At 46.8% G+C, this 19,211-nt stretch overlaps 1 protein-coding gene across 1 annotated transcript in view; it reads left to right on the top strand.

Moving 5' to 3' along the window:
- The first annotated feature begins 18 nt into the window (after nt 1-18).
- The window catches only part of CCDC180 (coiled-coil domain containing 180), a 67,044-nt gene continuing 47,851 nt past the window's right edge, over nt 19-19,211 (top strand). Inside the window, exons 1-7 of the mRNA XM_068552150.1 lie at nt 19-99; nt 381-434; nt 7,337-7,419; nt 12,641-12,731; nt 14,126-14,316; nt 17,104-17,192; nt 18,262-18,371. Coding sequence (XP_068408251.1) covers nt 19-99; nt 381-434; nt 7,337-7,419; nt 12,641-12,731; nt 14,126-14,316; nt 17,104-17,192; nt 18,262-18,371 — 699 coding nt within the window. The remainder of the gene's footprint in view (nt 100-380; nt 435-7,336; nt 7,420-12,640; nt 12,732-14,125; nt 14,317-17,103; nt 17,193-18,261; nt 18,372-19,211) is intronic.

The raw sequence follows: 19,211 nt of genomic DNA, 5'->3' as shown, positions 1-19,211 counted from the left end.
CCCCTGCAGTGTGATGGGATGCACAGGCGCTGTCCACACAGATGGCATACAGACCGGCCATTCATGGGATGGCACTTGGGCCGAACAGTGAAGTCTCAGGTCTAATTCATTCCCTTGGTAAAAAGATCAAGAACTAAAGAGAATTTCTGTTGAACAAACTTTGCCCAATAATGATTTCCACTATCCATGGTTAGGAGGCAGCCTTGGGGAGATCCATGTAGAGACACACTTAATTTAGCCACAGGGCAGAACTTTGTGTCACTGAAAAAGGTGGTAAAAATTTTTATATCTCAGGAGAGTTTAACCTTTTGACACAGTTTTTCTCTGGGAGAAAGTATGGCCTTAATCCAACAGGGTCCTCATTGTTTCCTCCTTTCTAGGTCTTATGGTGGTGGGAGAGAAGGAATCCACGATCCCAGCCTCCAGTCTGGTGGGTGAGCAGACACACACTGAGCTCTCTCTCACAGCCACTGGGATGGGGAATGGATCAGAACTGACCTGGGCCTTGGTCACAAATCAGATGTACAGATTCTCTCTGACAAAGAGGGTGTTCCCTGAGAAAGCCACTTGTCTGAGGGGGCAGAGACGGGATGGGCAGGCATTTAAGGTGGGGGACAACAAAAGCAAAAGTGTGGGAGCAGGTTTGAGGAGGGTGAGCCCTCTGGTGTATGCAGGGCACGGTGTTGGGGGCTGGTTAGACCATCCAAGGGGGTCCAGATGCCAGGCTGAGAAGCCTGGACCTTTTTCTTGGTGCAGGGGGCCCAGTACTTACCCAGATTCTTCATTCCCCAGCATAAGGTCTCTGATAAATGGGGACCTGTCACTCACAAAACCTGTGCAAGTACCAGGAGGACTCACCCATAGGGTGAGGGAAGTCCCCATCCACCTCACAAATGCCAGAGCCATTGAAACTCAGTAATCATTATTGAGTACCTACTGTAAGCCCAGTCCTTTGCTAGATGTGTCTGCCAGACTTATCTCTTTTAACTTTATCTCTGCAACCAAGCTTTGTCTTTCTGCTTTTTGAAACTAAGAAAACTGGGACTCAGAGTATTGGGATCCCCACACCACCACTTTCTAGTTGTGTGACATTGCCTAAATTACCTCACCTTTCTGTGCTTTCTTTTCCCTACATATTAATATAAAAAGGGAATGATACCCGCAATGCCAAAAATTATTTTGAGGATAAACTGAGTTAATATACACAAACACTCCTAAGCTAGTGCCTGACATATCCTAAACTGTCAATAAATATCAGTCGTTGTTTGTAATGTTACCCTTTGTGGTGATCTGATTAATATCTGCCTACCTCTCATTATGCTCTCAGCTCCACAAAGAAAGAGCCCTTCTCAGATTTTACTCACCATTACCAAGTATCTGCTGTAACATAGTAGGATCTTGGAATGAATAAAATAATAAGGCCATGGTGACTGAATATCTCAGCCATGAATTCAATACTGAAATCAACCCTGGCATCATGGTCGAGTGGCCGCTAAACAGAAGGTCAGGAGCACTGGGTTTTGGTCCCAGCTCTGCCACTAGAATGAGTCTCAGTTTCTCTAAATGAAAGCTAGTGCAGACCTCACAGCCAGTGCCCCTCACTTGCACCCAGCCAGTGCTGACCAAGTACTTGCTACGTGCAGTCACCACTCCAGGGACACAGGACACCTAAGGAGGTGAGGTTCTGCCTGCAGCATGTGGCAAGGCCTCTCTCTGCAGCTCTTGCTACAATTGTCTCCCAGCCTCTTCCCTGGACTGGTTTGTGAGCTCCTCAAGGGCAGGGATCAGGTCTCTCTCATTCTTGAGGACATTATATATTGATAAAAGGTATAATCCATCAAGAAGGTATAATAATTATAAACATATGCATATCTAACAGCAGAGGCCCCAAAACATATGAAGCAAAAACTGACAGAATTGAAGGGAGAAATGGACAGTTCCACATTAATAGTGGAGATATTAGTACTCCCCTTTCAATAATGGATATTACAACCAGACGGAAATCAGTAAGGAAATAAAGAATTTGAACAACACCATAAACCAATTAGACCTAACCCTCCACCCAACAATGGCAGAATATGTATTCTTCTCAAGTGCATAAAGAACATTCTCCAGGATAGACCGTATGTTAGGCCACCAAACAAGTCTTAGTAAATTTTTAAAAATTGAAATCATGAAAAGTGATTTCTGACCACAATGGAATCAAATTTTTAAAAATTGAAATCATGAAAATCATTTCTGACCACAATGGAAACAAACTAGGTATCAATAACAGGAGGAAAACTGGGGGAAAATCACAAATATGTGAAAATTAAGAAATACAACATTAAACACCCAATGGGTGAAAGTTGAAAATGAGGGATACTAGAAAATATCTTGAATCAAATGAAAATGAATATACAACATACCAAAACTTACGACATGCAGAAAAAGCAGTGCTCACAGGAAAATTTATAGTTGTAAATGTCTGCATTAAAAAGAAGCAAGATCCCAAAACAATAACCTAACGTGACACCTTGAAGACTAGAAAAGGAAGAGTAAACTAAACCTGAAGCTAGCAAAAAGAGGGTAATAATAAATATGAGAGCATAGATAAAATAAAGAACAGGAAAACAGTACTGATGAACCTATTTGCAAGGCAGGAAAAGAGATGCAGATGTAGAGAATGGACCTGTGGACGGGGGGTGGGGGGGGGTGGGGTGGGGGAAGGGGAGGGTGGGACAAATTGAGAGAGTAGCCTTGACATATATACACTACCATGTGTAAAATAGATAGCTAGTGGGAAGCTACTGTATAGCACAGGGAGCTTAGCTTGGTGCTCTGTGATGACCTAGATGGGTTGGATGGCGGGGAGGGGTGAGAGGGAGGCTCAAGAGGGAAGGGATGTATGTATACATATAGCTGATTCACTTTGTTCTACAACAGAAACTAGCACAACATTGTAAAGCAATTATATTCGAAAAAATAAATAAAATAATAAAGGAAAACAATAGAGACAGTGAATCAAACCAAAAGTGGGTTCTGTGAGAAGATCAACAAAACTGACGAAATTTTAAGCTAGAATCACTAAGAAAAAGAGAATAGACCAAGTTATTAAAAACAGAAATGAAAGTTGGATAATACTACTGACTCTACAGGAATAAAAATGATTATGAAAGTATATTGTGAATATTTGTACTCCTACAAATTGGATAACCCAGATGAAATGGACAAATTCCTATAAGGACACAAACTAACAAAGTTGACTCAAGAAGAAATAGAAATTCCTAATAGAGCTATAACAAGTAAAGAGATTGAATTCTTTTTTTTTTTTTTTTTAATTTATTTATTTATTTGGCTGAGTTGGGTCTTTGTTGCTGTGCGCGGGCTTTCTCTAGTTGTGGCGAGGCGGGGCTACTCTCTGTTGGGGTGTGCTGGCTTTCTCATTGCGGTGGCTTCTCTTGTTGCAGAGCACAGGCTCTAGGCGTGCAGGCCTCAGTAGCTGAGGCTCATGGACTCTAGGGCGCAGGCTCAGTAGTTGTAACGCATGGGCTTAGTTGCTTTGTGGCATGTGGGATCTTCCTGGACCAGGGCTCGAACCCGTGTCCCCTGCATTGGCAGGTGGATTCTTAACCGCTGTGCCACCAGGGAAGCCCGAGACTGAATATTTAAAAAACAAAAACAAAACTGCAACAAAGACCAGCCCAAGACCGGATGGCTTCACGAGTGAATTCTACAAAACATTTTAAAAGATTAAAATACAGTCTTCTCAAACTCTTCCTAAAAAATGGAAGAAGGGGAAACATTTCTTACCGCATTCTATGAGGCCAGCATAACGCTGATAAGAGAGCAGACTAAAATTTCCCAAGCCAAGAGAACTACAGACAAATATCCCTTATGAAAATAGATGCAAGAACTTCAAGATTATAGTAACCAAAGTAAAAATATTTCTACTTGCTGATATCATGATTTTATAAATTATTAAGGAATAAAAATAGAAGCAAAAAGAAACTGTTAGAGTTAATAAATGAGTTCAGCAATGTTACAGGATACAGATTAACACTCATCCATCAATTGCCATTCAACACAACTGTAGAAATGAAAAATTATTATAATTCTATAGAAGTGAGCAACCTGAGGAAAATTATTCTATTTGCAAGAGCATTAAAAATAATAAAATACTTAAAAAATATTTATTTAACCAGGAGGTACTAGACTTGTACTCTGAAAACCACTAAACATTTCTGAAAAAAAAAAAAAAGCTAAAGAAGTCATAAATAAATGAAAATCTACCCCATGTTAATGGATTGGAAAACTTATGGTAAGATGGCAGTACTCTCTAAAGTAATCTATACGTCCAATGCAATCCCTATAAAATTGCAACAAATCTTTCTTGCAGAAATGGAAAAGCTGACCCTAAAATTCATATGGATTTGCAAGGAATAGCCAAAACAACGTTGGAAAAGGTGAACAAAGTTAGAAGACACACTGCCTGATTTTTAGTCTTACTATTATAAAGCAATAGTAATCAAACAGTGCATCATTGGCATAAAGATAGACATAGACCAGTGGAATAGACTGAGAGTCCAGAAATAAACTATATCTATGTTCATATGATTTTCAACAAATGGTTGAAATTCAGCAAATGGTAAAGACCATGGAATGTGGAAAACAGTGTTTTCAACAAATGGTGCTAGGAAAACTGAATATCCACATGCAGAAGAATGAATTTGGATCCTTACCATATATACCATATACAAAACTCAAAATGGAGCAAACCTAAATTTAAGAGCTAGAACTATAAAGTTCTTAAAGGGGTAAATATCATGATATTGGATTTGGTAAAGGATTCTTAGATATAACATCCAAAGCACAAGCAAGAAAAGAAGTAATAGATAAGTTCATAAGACAATCTATTAAGACTTAATAAATATGATAAACTTTTGTGCATCAAAGGACACTATCAGGAGAGTGAAAAACAACCCATGGAATGGAAGAAAATATTAGACCTGATAAGCATCTAATATTCAGTATACATAAAGGATTATTAGAACTGTGATGGTCCTCCCTGACAATTTGGCAAGGTTATAGTTCCCGGTTATTTAATCAAACACATCTACAATCAGTTGACTATAGAGGATATTACCTTTGAAAATGTGAGTGGGTCTCAGTCATTCAGTTGAAACCTTTAAGAGGCACCCACAGGAACCCTCCGTTCCCTCCAGTTCCATCCAGGTCCTACCTGTTCTCAGAGATGGGTATAAATAGCCCTTCCTCTGGGAAGTTGTCCTTGATGCCAGCCCCCTTCCCCCATCTACCAATTCAATGGGTCTCCCACTTCTGTATTATCAAATTCTCCCAGTAAATGCAAGACTCGGGACGGAGCAGGGAGTGTCCTGCACAGAGGGTCTCTGATTTCCACTCCTCTACCACTCCCCCACGGCGAGTACCACAGCTGTTCACCTTATTCCTTTTCTAGAGGAATATTCCTCTTCTGGAGGTTGATCTGATTCCCCTAGGAGGCAGACAGCTAAAGTCCATCAGAAAGAGCCCCCTAGCAAGACTGGAATAAAGACACAGACCTACTAGAGAATGGACTTGAGGATATGGGGAGGGGGCAGGGTAAGCTGTGACAAAAGGAGAGAGTGGCATGGACATATATACACTACCAAACATAAAAGAGGTAGCTAGTGGGAAGCAGCCGCATAGCACAGGGAGATCAGCTCAGTGCTTTGTGACCACCTAGAGAGGTGGAATAGGGAGGGTGGGAGCGAGGGAGACGCAAGAGGGAAGAGATACGGGAACATATGTATATGTATAACTGATTCACTTTGTTATAAAGCAGAAACTAACACACCATTGTAAAGCAATTATACTCCAATAAAGATGTTAAAGAAAAAAAAAAAAAGAGCCCCCTAGCTCATCACTAGCCCCCCATCCTCGCCCCTTTCATGTTGCACTACCACCAAGGCCCTTGAGGGGGCAGTGCACACCCAGAAAACAGGACTTGGGCCTGGGCCACGCTGTGGACTCCAAAGCTGGGGGGACACAGGAGCTGAGACTCAGGGACCTTCTAGCCCAGTCTTCTCTGATGACAGACAGGGAGACCAAGGCCTCAGTCAGGAAGAGACTTGGAGGAACCCATATCTCTTTCTCCTCCATGGTACCATCTGAGGGGAAGGCTGACTCCAGCTCCAGACCAAAATCTCCTGCAGCTCTGCTGCTTCGCCAGCTAGGAAACCGGGATGGGTGTCTTATGTCCCTGATCCAGCCATTTGGACCCAAGGCTAGGCAGCCCGTTCGTCCACTTGGCCCGTGGGAGTTCCCTGCATTGCCCATCCTTGGTGAAGGCAGGGTGCCCTCTCCTGGGAAATGGAGCGAAGACAGGAGGAGCAGCAGGGGCCTGGCTTCCTGAGGACAGGCTAGGCTGGTTTAGTGAAGAAAGGAACCCCCACCCACCCCACCAGCCTGGAAGAAGCTAAATGCCAGCAGGATGGACCAGCATGGAAGCCAGAGACCTACTGATTCTGCCAGCTCAGCATCCCCTCCTGGAACAGCCAGCTGTTGCCACTTTATCCCATTACCAGGGCCTCCTGCCCCCAAACTGTCCCCCACCTGCCCACGGACCAAACAGACCCCTCTTCCTGTTAATCTAGACGAGACAAAACTGGAATTTTTCAAAGATACCTTAAGTGAGAAATGAGACGGCACCGCGTCTCGTGCCCCTTTCCCTCTCTCTTTCCAGACTTCCAGCCTCCACTCTGCCTTGATGAGCAGCTCCCAGCTCTGTGAGTCGTCTTTGCCACCAGCTTTTGAAAATTTGGGGAACTCTTCCTCAGGGGAGGGAAAAGGAAAGAAGGAAGGAGAAATTTGTGAATAATGGGAAGGGTGTGAATGCAAATCCCTTTTATTTGAGAACCCAAATGATCCAAACCGTCTAGATGAGGGTTTCCACCGGGTTCCTCTGAGCTCAAAGGGCTCCGTGGGCCTTGGGGGGGAGCCCTTGCGTTGGCCGCCTGGGGCCTCCACTACCATTTCTTCTGAGCAGTTCTATTTTGACTAAATTTCGTTTCAAACGGACATAGTTTATTGCTATAAAGGAAACAATTGAAAATCTCTGATTTATCTCAACCCAGTCTCTGATATTTAAGGAAACTGATTTTTGAAGCAGTCCTAGGGAGGCTTAGAGACCGCATCCACCAGCCCAGTCCCTGTCCCCAGGGTTCGCTGCCTCCCAGGAGGTCTGGACAGTTGAAAGAGGGGGCAATGCCAGCCTTATTGGAGATTCCTCATCCACCTGGTGCTCCTATGGAGAGAGGCCTACACACCTGGAAACTTCTCCCCATGTCTTCTTCAGATGGTGAGTGGAGGTGCTCTGCAGAGCAGAGAGGATGGCATGCAGCGAGGACAAGTTCCTGAGGTTCGGCATTCCTGGAGAAGGTAAGAGAACGAGCTATGAGGTGGGGAGCTGGAGCCCGGCTTGCTCCAGCTGAGCCTTGCAGAGCATACTGCTCACTGGACCAGTGCCTCTGCCCAGGATGTGAGTTTTTGCCATCCCCCCCCCCCCCCGCCAACATGCCGCCTCTGAGTACCCCAAGTTCTCTGGAGCTATGCAGGCACCCCCAGTGCAATCAGGCAGGTCTACAGACTGCTGGACCTGAATGGGCCTGGAGAGTCTGGAGAGGAAGCATCACTTTTCTATTTCTCCCCCAGCTTTAGGATGTATTGTCAAATTTTAAACTTTCATAATTTTGTCATATTATGACTGAGCCTGAGGCATTTACCCAGGAATGGAATTTTGGGGTCATTGAGTATGTGTAAGTCCATTTTTAGGAGATACTATCAAAGAGTTTTTGAAAGTGATTGTAGGAGTTTACACACATAGCAGTGTATGAGAGTTCCAGTTGCTTCACATCCTCACCAACACTAGGTATTGTCAGCATTTTTCAGCCATTCTGGTATATGTGTAGTGGTGTTTCATTGTGGTTTTAATCTGCATTTTCACGATGAGTAATGATGTTGTGCAGCTTTTTATGTACTTGTTGGCCATTTGGTTATCTTTCTGTGAAATGCCTAGTCAAATCTTCTGCCCATTTCTTTTTTCAGGTAGATTGTCTCTTTCCTCTTATTAATTCACAGAAATTAGTTATGTATCCTTTGTGAGGCTTTTTCCAGATAAATATATGACACGTATTTATTCTCCTTCTGCTCTTTCTTACTCTCTTGAAGGTGTCTTTTGATGAAGTGAAGTTCTTAGTTTTAATAAGGTCCAGTTTATTAATTTTTGTCTTTATGCCCCAAGGTCAAGAAGATATTCTCCTATGTTATCTAATACAAATGCTATTATTTTAAACTTCCACATTTAGATTTCAAATCCACCTGGAACTGATTTTTTGTTCATGGTGTAAGGTAGGAGTCAAGATTAATTTCTTTCCCATATGGATAACTAGTGACCCTGGGCTGTTTACTAAGACTATCTTCTCCCCATTGCTCTGCCGGGCCTCTTTAGTATATACAACATAAATGTTCGTATGTGTGGGTCTGAGTTGGACTCTCTGTTTCTCTTTGTGTTTATCCTTGTGCTACTACAGCACATTGCCCTGATGATTGTAACTTTATTCTAAGGCTTAATATCTGGTCATGTAAGCCCTTCAAGTTTATTCTTCTTTGAGATTGTCTTGACTATTCTTGGCCATTTATACTTCTATGGAAATTTTGAAATCAAATAGCCAGTGTCCACCAGACATCTGCTGAGATACTTTATTGTGATTGTATAAATCTATGGATCAATTTGGGGAGAAGTAACATCTTAATACATAGCAAAACAAACAAACAAACAAATAAAAACACCAAAAAACCCCCAACCCAAACCATCATAATAAAAAGGAAGAAATGATAAACTGTGAATATTTGTCATTCATATTACAAAGGGGCTCACATGCCCAATATACAAAGAGTTCCTAGAAATTGATAAGAAAAAGAACAGGCACACAGTAGAAAAATTGGCAAAAGACATGAACCCACAGTTCACGGAAAAAGAAATGTGAATAGCCTTAAGTATATGAAAATATGAATAGAAATAAAATAGAAATAGAAATGCCTACATATGTTCACCATGCAAAAGAATGTTCAGAGCAGCATTATTTGGTAATTCTCTAAACTGGAAACCACCCAAATGTGCATCAATAATAGAAAGGATAAATACGATGGGTTATATTTTTTGGTAATGGGATGATATACAGAAATAAAAATGAACTACAGCCACATTCAAAAATATGTTTGAAACTTACAAACATAATGAAAGAAGTCCAACATAAAAGGGTACATTCTGTATTATTCCATTTAAGTTCAAAAACAAGCAAAACTAATTCATAAGTTAGAATATTTGTTACCCTTGGGGAGGAGAGGGCAGTGACTTGGGATGGGTACATAAAGGGGGCTCCTGGAGAGCTGGTAATGTTCTATTTCTTGCGGGTACTGGTTACCAGGTGTATTCCCACTGGATAATATATTAAGCTATACACTTATGATTTCCATACTTTTCGGTATGTGTGCTATAGTTCAACACACAAATCCTATCAGTTGGATCCAGAACTTTTCTCCTGGTTAGTCCCAAGGTCAGATGACATAGTGTTTGGTTCAAAACTCTGGAATTACATGGTCGAGATTCATATCCTGGATTTAATCACTTCCTATCTTGGAGATCTTGGCCAAGTTACCAGGTATCTCTGAGCCTCAGTTTCTTCATCTAATTACAGTACCCCTCTCATAGTTATTGAGAGTATTAAACCCTCTCAATAAATATTAGCTCTTGAGGTGGTCCTTGTTGGTTTTCTTTCTATGGACTATGGAGAAGATGGACGATGGACTGTGGAAGAGGAAGGAAAAGGATGAGGTTCAAGTCAAGGGACATTTTCAAAGTGAAGACTGAGGGGGAAGATGTGACGTTGAGGTGCAGGAAAAAGAGCCCAAAGGCTTGGCTTCACTCCTTCCATTCCCCGTCTCTCACCTCCTTGCCCATCTCTAACACGGGAGGTGGACTCACCAGATGACCTCTAGCTGGTTAGTCTTTCCAGTTATAACATTGTAGAGTTAGGAGGGTAATACAAATGCCATCTAAAAGCCAAACACAAATTTCCATGTTTGAACCAAACTCAAATACAAAGGCCCAGAAACTTGGGAATTAAGGGAGGTAAATAAATTCTCAGTGATGATATTATGGGTTATTTTTATTTTCTCCATTCAGTTTTTTTTTCTATTTTAAACAATGTGTGTTGCTTACTCGGAACAAAACACTGTACCTGATAATCCATGCCTACAAATGTATATCCATATATTAAAAAAAGAACCACATTATAGATGTGCCAGAAATTGGAACCCAGAAAGCATCTATCTGAGCAGGGAAAACACAGTTTCTGATGTAGAAGGGCCAAGCCAGCAGGGCCTCTTAGACAAGACAGAGATCTCGCTAACTGCAAATAATTCCTGGACATTTCCTATTTTTTATTGTGTTTTTCACCCCTAACCTCACTTAAATATACTTTCTCTTTTTCCAGCTAAAATTAGTCCAATCACTTGTTACAATATTTCACCTTGTTAATAAAACCTGGGACCAAAGAAGGGGAAAAAAAGGGTTTCTACTCACTGTTTCTTAATTTCTGAAACTAGTCTGGACAGAATGATCACTTATTCAAGGGAGGTGTCATAGGGAGCATTTATGAGCAATTGGGACAGGGATTCCTGCTGAGGGGAGGGATTCTCTGAGGAGTCAGGAACCCCACACCTATAGGAAACCCTCACCAGGTTCAGTGTCAGCCACAAGTATCTTCAGCCCTGGCCGTGCAGGACTCTGGGTGCGTGTGTGGGAAAGAGCCAACTCTGGGAGAGTCAGACCAGGACACTCCGGGCATTCGTGCATTTACCAGGGAGCACTCAGTGTGTCTGAATTATGTGCAGGACACTGCTGAGGGCAGTCGAAGCTGGACGAAAGTTAGGAGGGCACACCTGCCCCTCAGGAAACCCCTTCCAGTAGGATGCCCTGAACTCCTGCATTTGACAGCGACCAACGTACAAGCACGTTCAGGGGAAGGAGAGGTGACGGGGTGAGGAAAGGGAGATGAGGGTCAGAGTGAGTGGGTGGGATCTTGTCACTGGTAGTGGCTGGAAGTATGGGTGGGTTTGGGGTGTGTGGAAACAGAAGGATCCCAGCAGAGGAGCAGGGTGAGGAAGGGCAGGGGGCAGTGGCAGTTGCAGGAAGAGTGAGGAGTTTGCTGAAGCAGGGAGAGTCAGGGCGGGAACCGGATGCGGGGGGCCTCTGAGGTCATCTAGGGACTGTGGGCTGGGTTTGGTAGGGGCTGCAGAGCTGGTGAGGGCCTTTTGAGCAGGAGAGTGGGTACATCAGAGCTGTATTTTAGGAGGGTTATGCAGCAGTGGTGAGCTGGGTGAATGGAACTCAAAGAGTCACATAAATTAGCCTTTTCATTATAATTCCATTCAAGCCTGAGGCCTGGATTCTGAGCCCTTCAACCTCTTTTAGTCTGAGAAAGAGATGGTCTCTTTTAGAGATGCTTTCCACTTATTTATAGCCACACACTACTTTATGCTACTTCCCAGCAGAAATTGGTTTTACCCAAGACAAAGAAGATAGGATGGTTTTTCTTGACCGCAATGGCTCAGAGATGCATCTCCTGTCTCCTGCTAGTTTTCGGAATATTCAATGGGCTGCTCTGGATGCTCCTGCCAGCCCTGAGGTATCCCCTGCATAGAGAAACTGGCAGGAGTTTCACTACTCCACGAGGGAGGCTCCCTGTCGCTAAGGGCAACCCGCCTCCTCCTGGGAAAGTGCGTGGGGGCGGGGCCAACGGAGCTCCCGCCCCTCTGCGTTGCCTTGGAGACCAAGTGTGTCTAGTTGCAGCTGAGGTTGGACTTGAGTGGTGCTTTCTGCTGGTGCAGGTGCGGGCGCGGCCGGGTCCCTGGGCGCAGGACCTCCCTCCACTTGGCGGGGCTTAGAGGGCCTGCCCCGAGACTGCCCCTGCTCCTTGATGGGCTTGTGGGGCAGGCGTGAGAGGAGCCTGCTGGGCTTCTCAGCATTCAGTAGGTGCCTAATGAGCGTGGCCAGAATCAGGCCGCTCCCTCCCTTCACGTCCTCCTACCCAGGTGTTCTTTGTTAGGGGGGGAGGGGTGCGGGGGAAGTCCTCGAACCGCGTTCTGCGCCAGTTGGGGGTTCAAGGCCGGGTTGAAATCCCAGCTGATACCTTGGGCACGTTGACTTTTCCCGGAAGAGCTTGAGAGAGTGAAGCACAAGCAATAGCTATTATTCTTTGTCCCCAAAGTCAGTCTCGGATTTGCGCCCGGCGTGGCTGGGAGAGCCGACCTTCTCAGTGAGTTCGAGTTAGGTTCTTGCCTGAGGTTTCTTTCCCTTTTGCTTCTTCGCACCCCTCCCCCTCTTCTTCTTTTAAAGTAAAAACCCTGAGGCCTGAGAGGGGCCCTGATGCTTTCTCCCAGGGTAGAGGAGTCTCAGCCCCGGTGGACCCGGCCAGCCTGTCTGCCCGGGAAGCCTTGTCCTCGGGGGAGGACTTGTCCTCGGAGGGGTAGGGGGAGGTTTGTCCGTATCCGTCCGGGTCTAATAGAGACCAAACCCCAGACAACAGCTTCCCTGCAGGGGTGTCCAGCCAGAGGCCAAGATGTCCTCAGTGGGGAAGGTGACCCAAATTCCCAGCGGGAAGGTCTACCAGCAGATCTTCGAGGCTGAGGTAAGCCTGTCCTTCTGTCCCCCCTTTTCCTGCTCCCCCCTTCCCTCTGGCCCCCTGGAAACTTCCCTCCCTCTGAAGACTTCCTTGCCTGGAATCTAATGAAATAAGGGCTTTGAAATTGCTTAGATTAAAAATAATTCTTATTGGCTCCTGAAATGTAAGGATACAAAATTAGAATGTCTGTTTCTGAGAATTAGAAAATTAAAATTAAATTAAATTTAATTTAATTTAAATTACTCAGAAATAGCCAGAATTAGCCATTGGGTGTCCTGGAGCTTTTACCTAGCATGAAAGCATTTCTAATTTTTCTGTTTAAAAACTGGGTTTGATTCTATATCAGTGTCTTAAAACCTACTTTTTCCCTGGTTAAAGTATCCCAGAGACCTTTCGGTGTCACTGCACATTCACGAACTTCACGATGTTTAGTGGCTGCCTAGTTTTTGACCTAGGACTTCCCATAATTTATTAAGGTAATAATGCCCTCTTGACAGCCATATAGGTTGTTGGCATTGCCTTGTCATCTATAAAAAACTGCACAGAGGAAACAATATCTTAAAAGAAACACACAGACTCAAACCCTTCCTTTGAAGTTCTGTACTGCTTATTTAAAAGGGATTTTTATTCCTACTTTGAGCCCAAAATATGCTCTCTGTGGAAGGCTTGGAAATTATAGTAGCATAAAGAAACAAAAGAAACAAATTACTCACATGATCCTGCTCCCTAGAAGCAACCATTCTTAACGTTTGGGTTATTTTCTCCTCATCATTTCTCCATGCATTTAAAGTTTTGAGATTATAATGTATAATTTTGGTTATAATTTTAATTACACTTTTTTTTTTTTTTTTTTTGCCCCTCCACGCTCCTTGCGGGATCGCAGTTCCCTGACCAGGGATTGAACCTGGGCCACGGCAGTGAAAGCCTGGAATCCTAACCAGTGGGCCACCAGGGAACTCCCCTAATTTATGCTCTTAATTGATACATTTTATGGTATATCATATCCTGAGCATTTCCTCATGTCATAAAAAATCCTTTGTAAGTCTCATTTTTGATAAATCCCTAACATTCAACTGAAGGGACATACTGGGTTTACTCAACCAATCTCCTGTCGTTGGACAGTTCCATTTTTCCAATTCCTTGTGATTATAAAAATGCGGGGATGAGCATCTTGGTCCTCATTAAAATTTCTTAAAAGATGCCCTCCTAGAAATGGCTGAATGACTGATATGGGGAGGGGAGAGCCCACCTGCATGGGGTGTGCCCTGGGGTTGCAGGCCTCCCTCAAAGTGCCTTCCTGCTGGCCGGCTCCCACTTGACCTTCTAAGACAGCACAGTCAGCCTGGGTGCTGGGGAGTCTGCAGTTCTGATCCCCCTAACCTGGATCTTCCTGGATTTAGGTACAGCTGGTCCACTCCCTGGCATCCACCAGGAAGCGAGCTGTGGAGCGTTCCGTGGCCCCAAAGGATGGCAGGAAGCTCTTGATGAAGAAGATGGATATTCGTGAAGGAGAGATGATGTCTCCTCGGCAGCGGCAGTGGGTGCACAGCCTACCCAATGACTGGGTCACAGAAAACCCTGTTCTCTACAGGTAGGTCCTGCTGTCCAGGCCACATCCCACACACTAGGGGTGGTCAGAATTTTCAGAAACTCAAAAAGAGCTCACACAAGATGAGGAATGAAGTCCCAGGTACCTCCCCTGAGAGAGAGAGGTAATAACACCTACTTTGCAGGATTGTTTGCTTCTCCCTCTCTTCCGCCCTCTCCCTCGATGGGCACTGGGTATGCGGATCCCAACCTTCTGGAACTTGAGGCTTCAACAGTGCATAAATAAGCAGGTCTCCCCAAAGGGGGGAAGGCTCTGACACCGAGGACAGGATGGTGGGACAGGAGTCAGGAAAGCTGTCTGAGGAGGGCCTCAGCTGCGATGAGAGAATGAGGAAAGGAAACATGGAGCAGGGCTCTGAGACAGTACCGGCTTATCTGTTCCAGAAGGCTGAAGAAGTCAGCGGGCCTGCGGAGAGGGGTGGGAGACGAGGCCAGGAGAGACTTGCAGGCCACAGTCCGTATTTTGGACTGTACTGAAGTGAACAGCTGGTTTGCATTTTTAAGGCCTTCAGGTTGTGCGGTGTGTAGAAAGTGGGGGGCTGCAAGGAAAGGCAGAGAGGCCAGGGAGGAGGCCACCACAGTCCACGCAAACTCGGTGGGGCTGTGAGAGGGACACAGGGCACTTCAGGTTTATTTTGGAGGCAGAACCCACGGGACTAGGTGACAGATTGGGTGGGAGGAGAGGGCTCCTGAGAGTCCTAGGTCTCTGGCCTGAGCGCTTGGGTGGACAGCAGAGGTGCCATTCCCTGAGATGGGAGCAAGTGGGGTTGGGACAGGGAGATCAGGAGTTCCTTCTGAACTTCTGAGTTCAGAAGTTGAACTTGAGATTCCTGAGCGTGCCATTTCAGTTCCCTGAGCTTAGACTCCTCAAGCAGGGAGAAAGGAACAGAAAGGAAAAGGAAAAGTGCTTCCTCACGGGGCACTTTGGAGAATGTAGCAGGAGCTGGGCTTCCCGTAGGCTCGTCAAGCTCTGCACCAGCCATAAACCTTCTCGAGTCTGGGACTCTGGGACAGGAAGTCAGTCCCGCTGTATCTGCCTTTGTGTTCCTTTTAACCCCCATTGGAGCAGGGATTGACTGGGTAAAAGTCTCTGCCCTGCCCTTTGAGTTTTCCCAGGAAAAGGTCCTCTGAGGCTTCTGACACTCAGCACCCTGAACAGCTGGGCAAACCCACTGGCCACCCAGGCACAGACTGGAGGTCAGCATTCTCCAGCCCTCTCCCTGATGCCCCATGCAGGGATCCAGAGGCACACACAGCTGGAACCTGACCATACTCCCTCCCACCTCCTGGGAGGATGGTATTGTGCAGCCTGGCTGTGACTCTGGCTCCTACAGGGGTCCCAGGCCCCTCTCAGCTGACCTGTTTTCTACCAGACTCAGGGTCTGCTGACATCTCCCTGTGCTTCCCGAGGGTCCCCTCCTCCCCAGAGTTTAGCCTAGAACCACCTATCCTCCCCATAACTGGATATAACATCAGTCAGGCGCTCTTGGCACCCACGGGACACTGTTTGGGGAAAGGCACTTCTCATGGAGGGCGCTGGCGTTGTGCTGGCTTCCTGGCACAGACAGACAAGGCCAGCTCTGCTCTGGACACAAGAAGAGAGATGTGCTTATAACCTACCAGGCCCTGCCACCCTCAAAGCGACTGGGATCACTGACTCAGCATCAGCACCTCTCTGGGGTGCCTTGTCCCCTCCTTGAAAATTCGGCCAGCCAAACCGGTCAACTTGTGCATTCATTCACACAGGACAGGACCTCTGGTGGGTGGAAGAGAAACTCGGGGTACAGGTAGATCACCACTAGTGTAAACCAAGCCCCCATGTTCCTGGGGCAAGTGGCCAAGAAGCCAGAGCCGTTAGCAGCTCCCATAGTTGGGGCACCCGGGCTCCAGTGGGGCCGCCTTAGTCCAGGGGCATTTGGTTGACAAGGCTGAGAGACCCACCTCTGGAGGGCCAGCCTGGGCCCCATCAGCTGCCACCCAGGCCCTGCAGTCTTCCTTGGTGGTAGGTGTGCCATGAGGACTACGTAAGAAAAAGGCTGGAAAGTGCTGCACACGTCAGGGCCCCGAGGAATGGCAGGCGTCACTGAGAACTGCTGCATTTCTGTGGTGCTTGCCCTGTGGACAACACATTAAGGGATTTTTATGCCAAAGCTGAGGTCATGCTCACCCACCTGGTCCTCCCTGCTGAGATAGTTTGTCCTGGGATCCCAGCTCTCTCCTCCCACACCCAGACCCCATGAACCATGGACCTTGGCGTCACATGCAGGGATCTGGGAACCCCAGCGCCACTTTGTCCAGTGACTTCCCTCCCTCATCCCCCATCCTGGACAACAGGGTCACCCCGGCCGCCTCATAGGATGGGTTGTTGAAGAAGCAAATGAGGAGCGTGCTGAATGCTCAGCCCCAGTCTGGCTTTCCCAGGTTGGCCAGGCCCCTTGGGGCCCTCAGTTGCCACATGTGGAAAATGGCTCCTGCCCACCGCTCACACTTGTTGTGCAGCCAGAATGGAGCAAGATCCCTGAGGGCAGAGCCCAGCTTCTCATCTGAGGACTGTGGAGTCTGCTGGCAGCAGGTGCCCAGGCAGTGTTTGTTGCAGGCACGTCCTCAGGGCATTCTGGAATCAGTGGGCCCGGACTATTACCAATTCCCAGGGTCTCTCTGGAGACCCAGAGCCACCCTGGAGGGGAGCAGTGCGGGACAGGGAGCGGGGTCGGGGCGGGGGGGGCGGGGGGGCGGCGTTGCTTATTGTTTTTCTCTGCTTGTGCCTCAGGGAAAAGGAAATAGCCAAGAAGGAGAAAGCTCAAGAGGGTGAGAACAGCATTGCTGCCAGAGAAGTGCGGGGCCTCACAGACACCGCCGGTGAGCCTCTGTTCAGGCGTGAGGGCAGGCATGGCCTGGGCCAGAGAGCGCTCTGTGGGGAGCTCCTGGAAGCGCTAATGTAGAAGCACCTGAAGGTCCCGCTGTTCCTCTGCTCAGCATCATAGAGGGCCTTCCCGGAACCCACCTCTCCGCCCCGCCCCTCTCCCCTGGGCCTTTGCCTCTGAAGCGTTTCCCCTGAACCTCCCCTGGACCTTCTCCCCAGCGCAGGGAGCTGGTGGGGGGAGGAGGGGCTGCCTGCACAGTCAGCATTTCTTGATGAAACCATTTGGTAAAGGATGTAGCTCCCTCTTCTGTGATTTCACAGGAGGATTTTTCAATCTACATTGTCTTCCTTCGTATCTCATTACCCTGGTTTGACTTTATCCGGATGTGGAGGCTCTTTTTCTTTGTGATTAAAAAAGTAATACATGCTCACTATAGAAAAAGGAAGGCGATAAAGCAGAAGGTGAAAACTCCGCCTCCACAATAGCACCCTTTCTCCGCCCAAGAGTGCCCACCGCCCATGAAATCACATAGTGCCCCAGGTCAGAGGACAGCAGAGTACAGGGTGAGCTCACAGACCCTAGAGCAGAGGGCCCACATGCCAACCCCTGGCGAGCCTCTGACTGCCTTTGTTCTTGGACCCCCATGCCTGAGTGTCCTCACTTGTAGGATGGGGCCGGTAATAGAACCTGCCTCTCAGCTTCATCCTGAGGAGTAACTGATTTAGAACAATACCTGGTGAATGGTAAGTGCTGATAAGTGTTGGTAATTCTAATCTGTGCATGTATTTTCTTCTATAAAACTTTTTTTAAAAACCCTAAATGTTCCTATTCTATACATACCATTTGGAACTTTTTTTGACCATTTAACTGTATATGCAAGACTTAATTCCCTACAGCACTTAGGGATCACCTTCTTTTGCCTTAAGTCTCTGCCACTGCCGGCCTGCTTTGGGGGGCCATCTCCTGAACCCAGGCACTTGCTGCCTTGCTGTCTTTTCCTGGGTACTCTGACCTCACCTTGGAGCTCTGAGGGCAACCTCATCACCTCCGTTGTTCTCCCCCAGTTCCTGAGAGGATCAGCACCATCACCCTTCAAGGGCGAGGGGATTACAAGAGGAGAGGCTGTGAGAGTGCTCTGGCGAGCTTTAAGGAGGAGATCGCTCAGATTGGGATGGTGAGACTTCTCCCTCTCGCTCGCCTTCTGTTCCTGGGCCACTCCAAGGGGACGGTGGACTCCGCACAGCGCCCACCGCCCCTCCTCCCGGGTCCTCAGTGGCTCACCAGGTGTAGACAGAATTGTAGTAGCCATGTTTGGATGGCTTGCTACAAGTTCTGCTTATGAGCAGAACTCTATATGTCAGGTACTGTTATAACCTCCAATTTACAAGTGAGGCCCAGAAAGTCCCGCCTGATTTGGCACGTAAGGGCCAAGTGGGAACTGGACTCTGGATCTGATGCTAAAGCCCAGTCTTTGATCTCCCTGCTCAGTCCTACTAACAAGGGGCCCAAACGGCCTGACCCTTAGGCACTACCCTCAATTGGCTCCCTGTTCCTCTCCAGAGACCTCTAACCAGACTAATCCCTGGAATGTTGCCTAAGTGAGACAGTAAGGTCCTCTCTGGGCCCCGGATCACACTCACCACTTTCTCCCTGAGTTCCCTGGATTCCGGGAGCTGGCCGTAGACCCAAAGCACCAAGAAGGTGCTCTCCCTGCCAGCTTATCACTTTCCTAATGTATCCCAACTGGACTTGAGCTCTGCTGTCACCATGAGCTCAGTGGCTTTGGTCACACAACCGAACTGAGCCTCAGTTTCCTCATCTGAAGTACTCTTGGAATTATTTCACTGGCCACTTCTGTAATGATTATTTGTTGAGCTCCAACCATGGGCCAGGCATAAGGTCAGCACATACTTTGCAGGCTATGATGAGGACCAAGTGAGTCTGAGGACAAGGGCTCACACATGACGTGTGTCCCGAATAGTGCTGCCCTAGTGCTCTGGCTACGAACAATTAG

Source organism: Eschrichtius robustus, chromosome 10 (assembly GCF_028021215.1).
Source record: "Eschrichtius robustus isolate mEscRob2 chromosome 10, mEscRob2.pri, whole genome shotgun sequence".
In the NCBI taxonomy this organism is placed as follows: domain Eukaryota; kingdom Metazoa; phylum Chordata; class Mammalia; order Artiodactyla; family Eschrichtiidae; genus Eschrichtius; species Eschrichtius robustus.
Note: the sequence above shows the minus strand (reverse complement) of the source record. Positions and strands in the feature narration are given on the sequence as shown.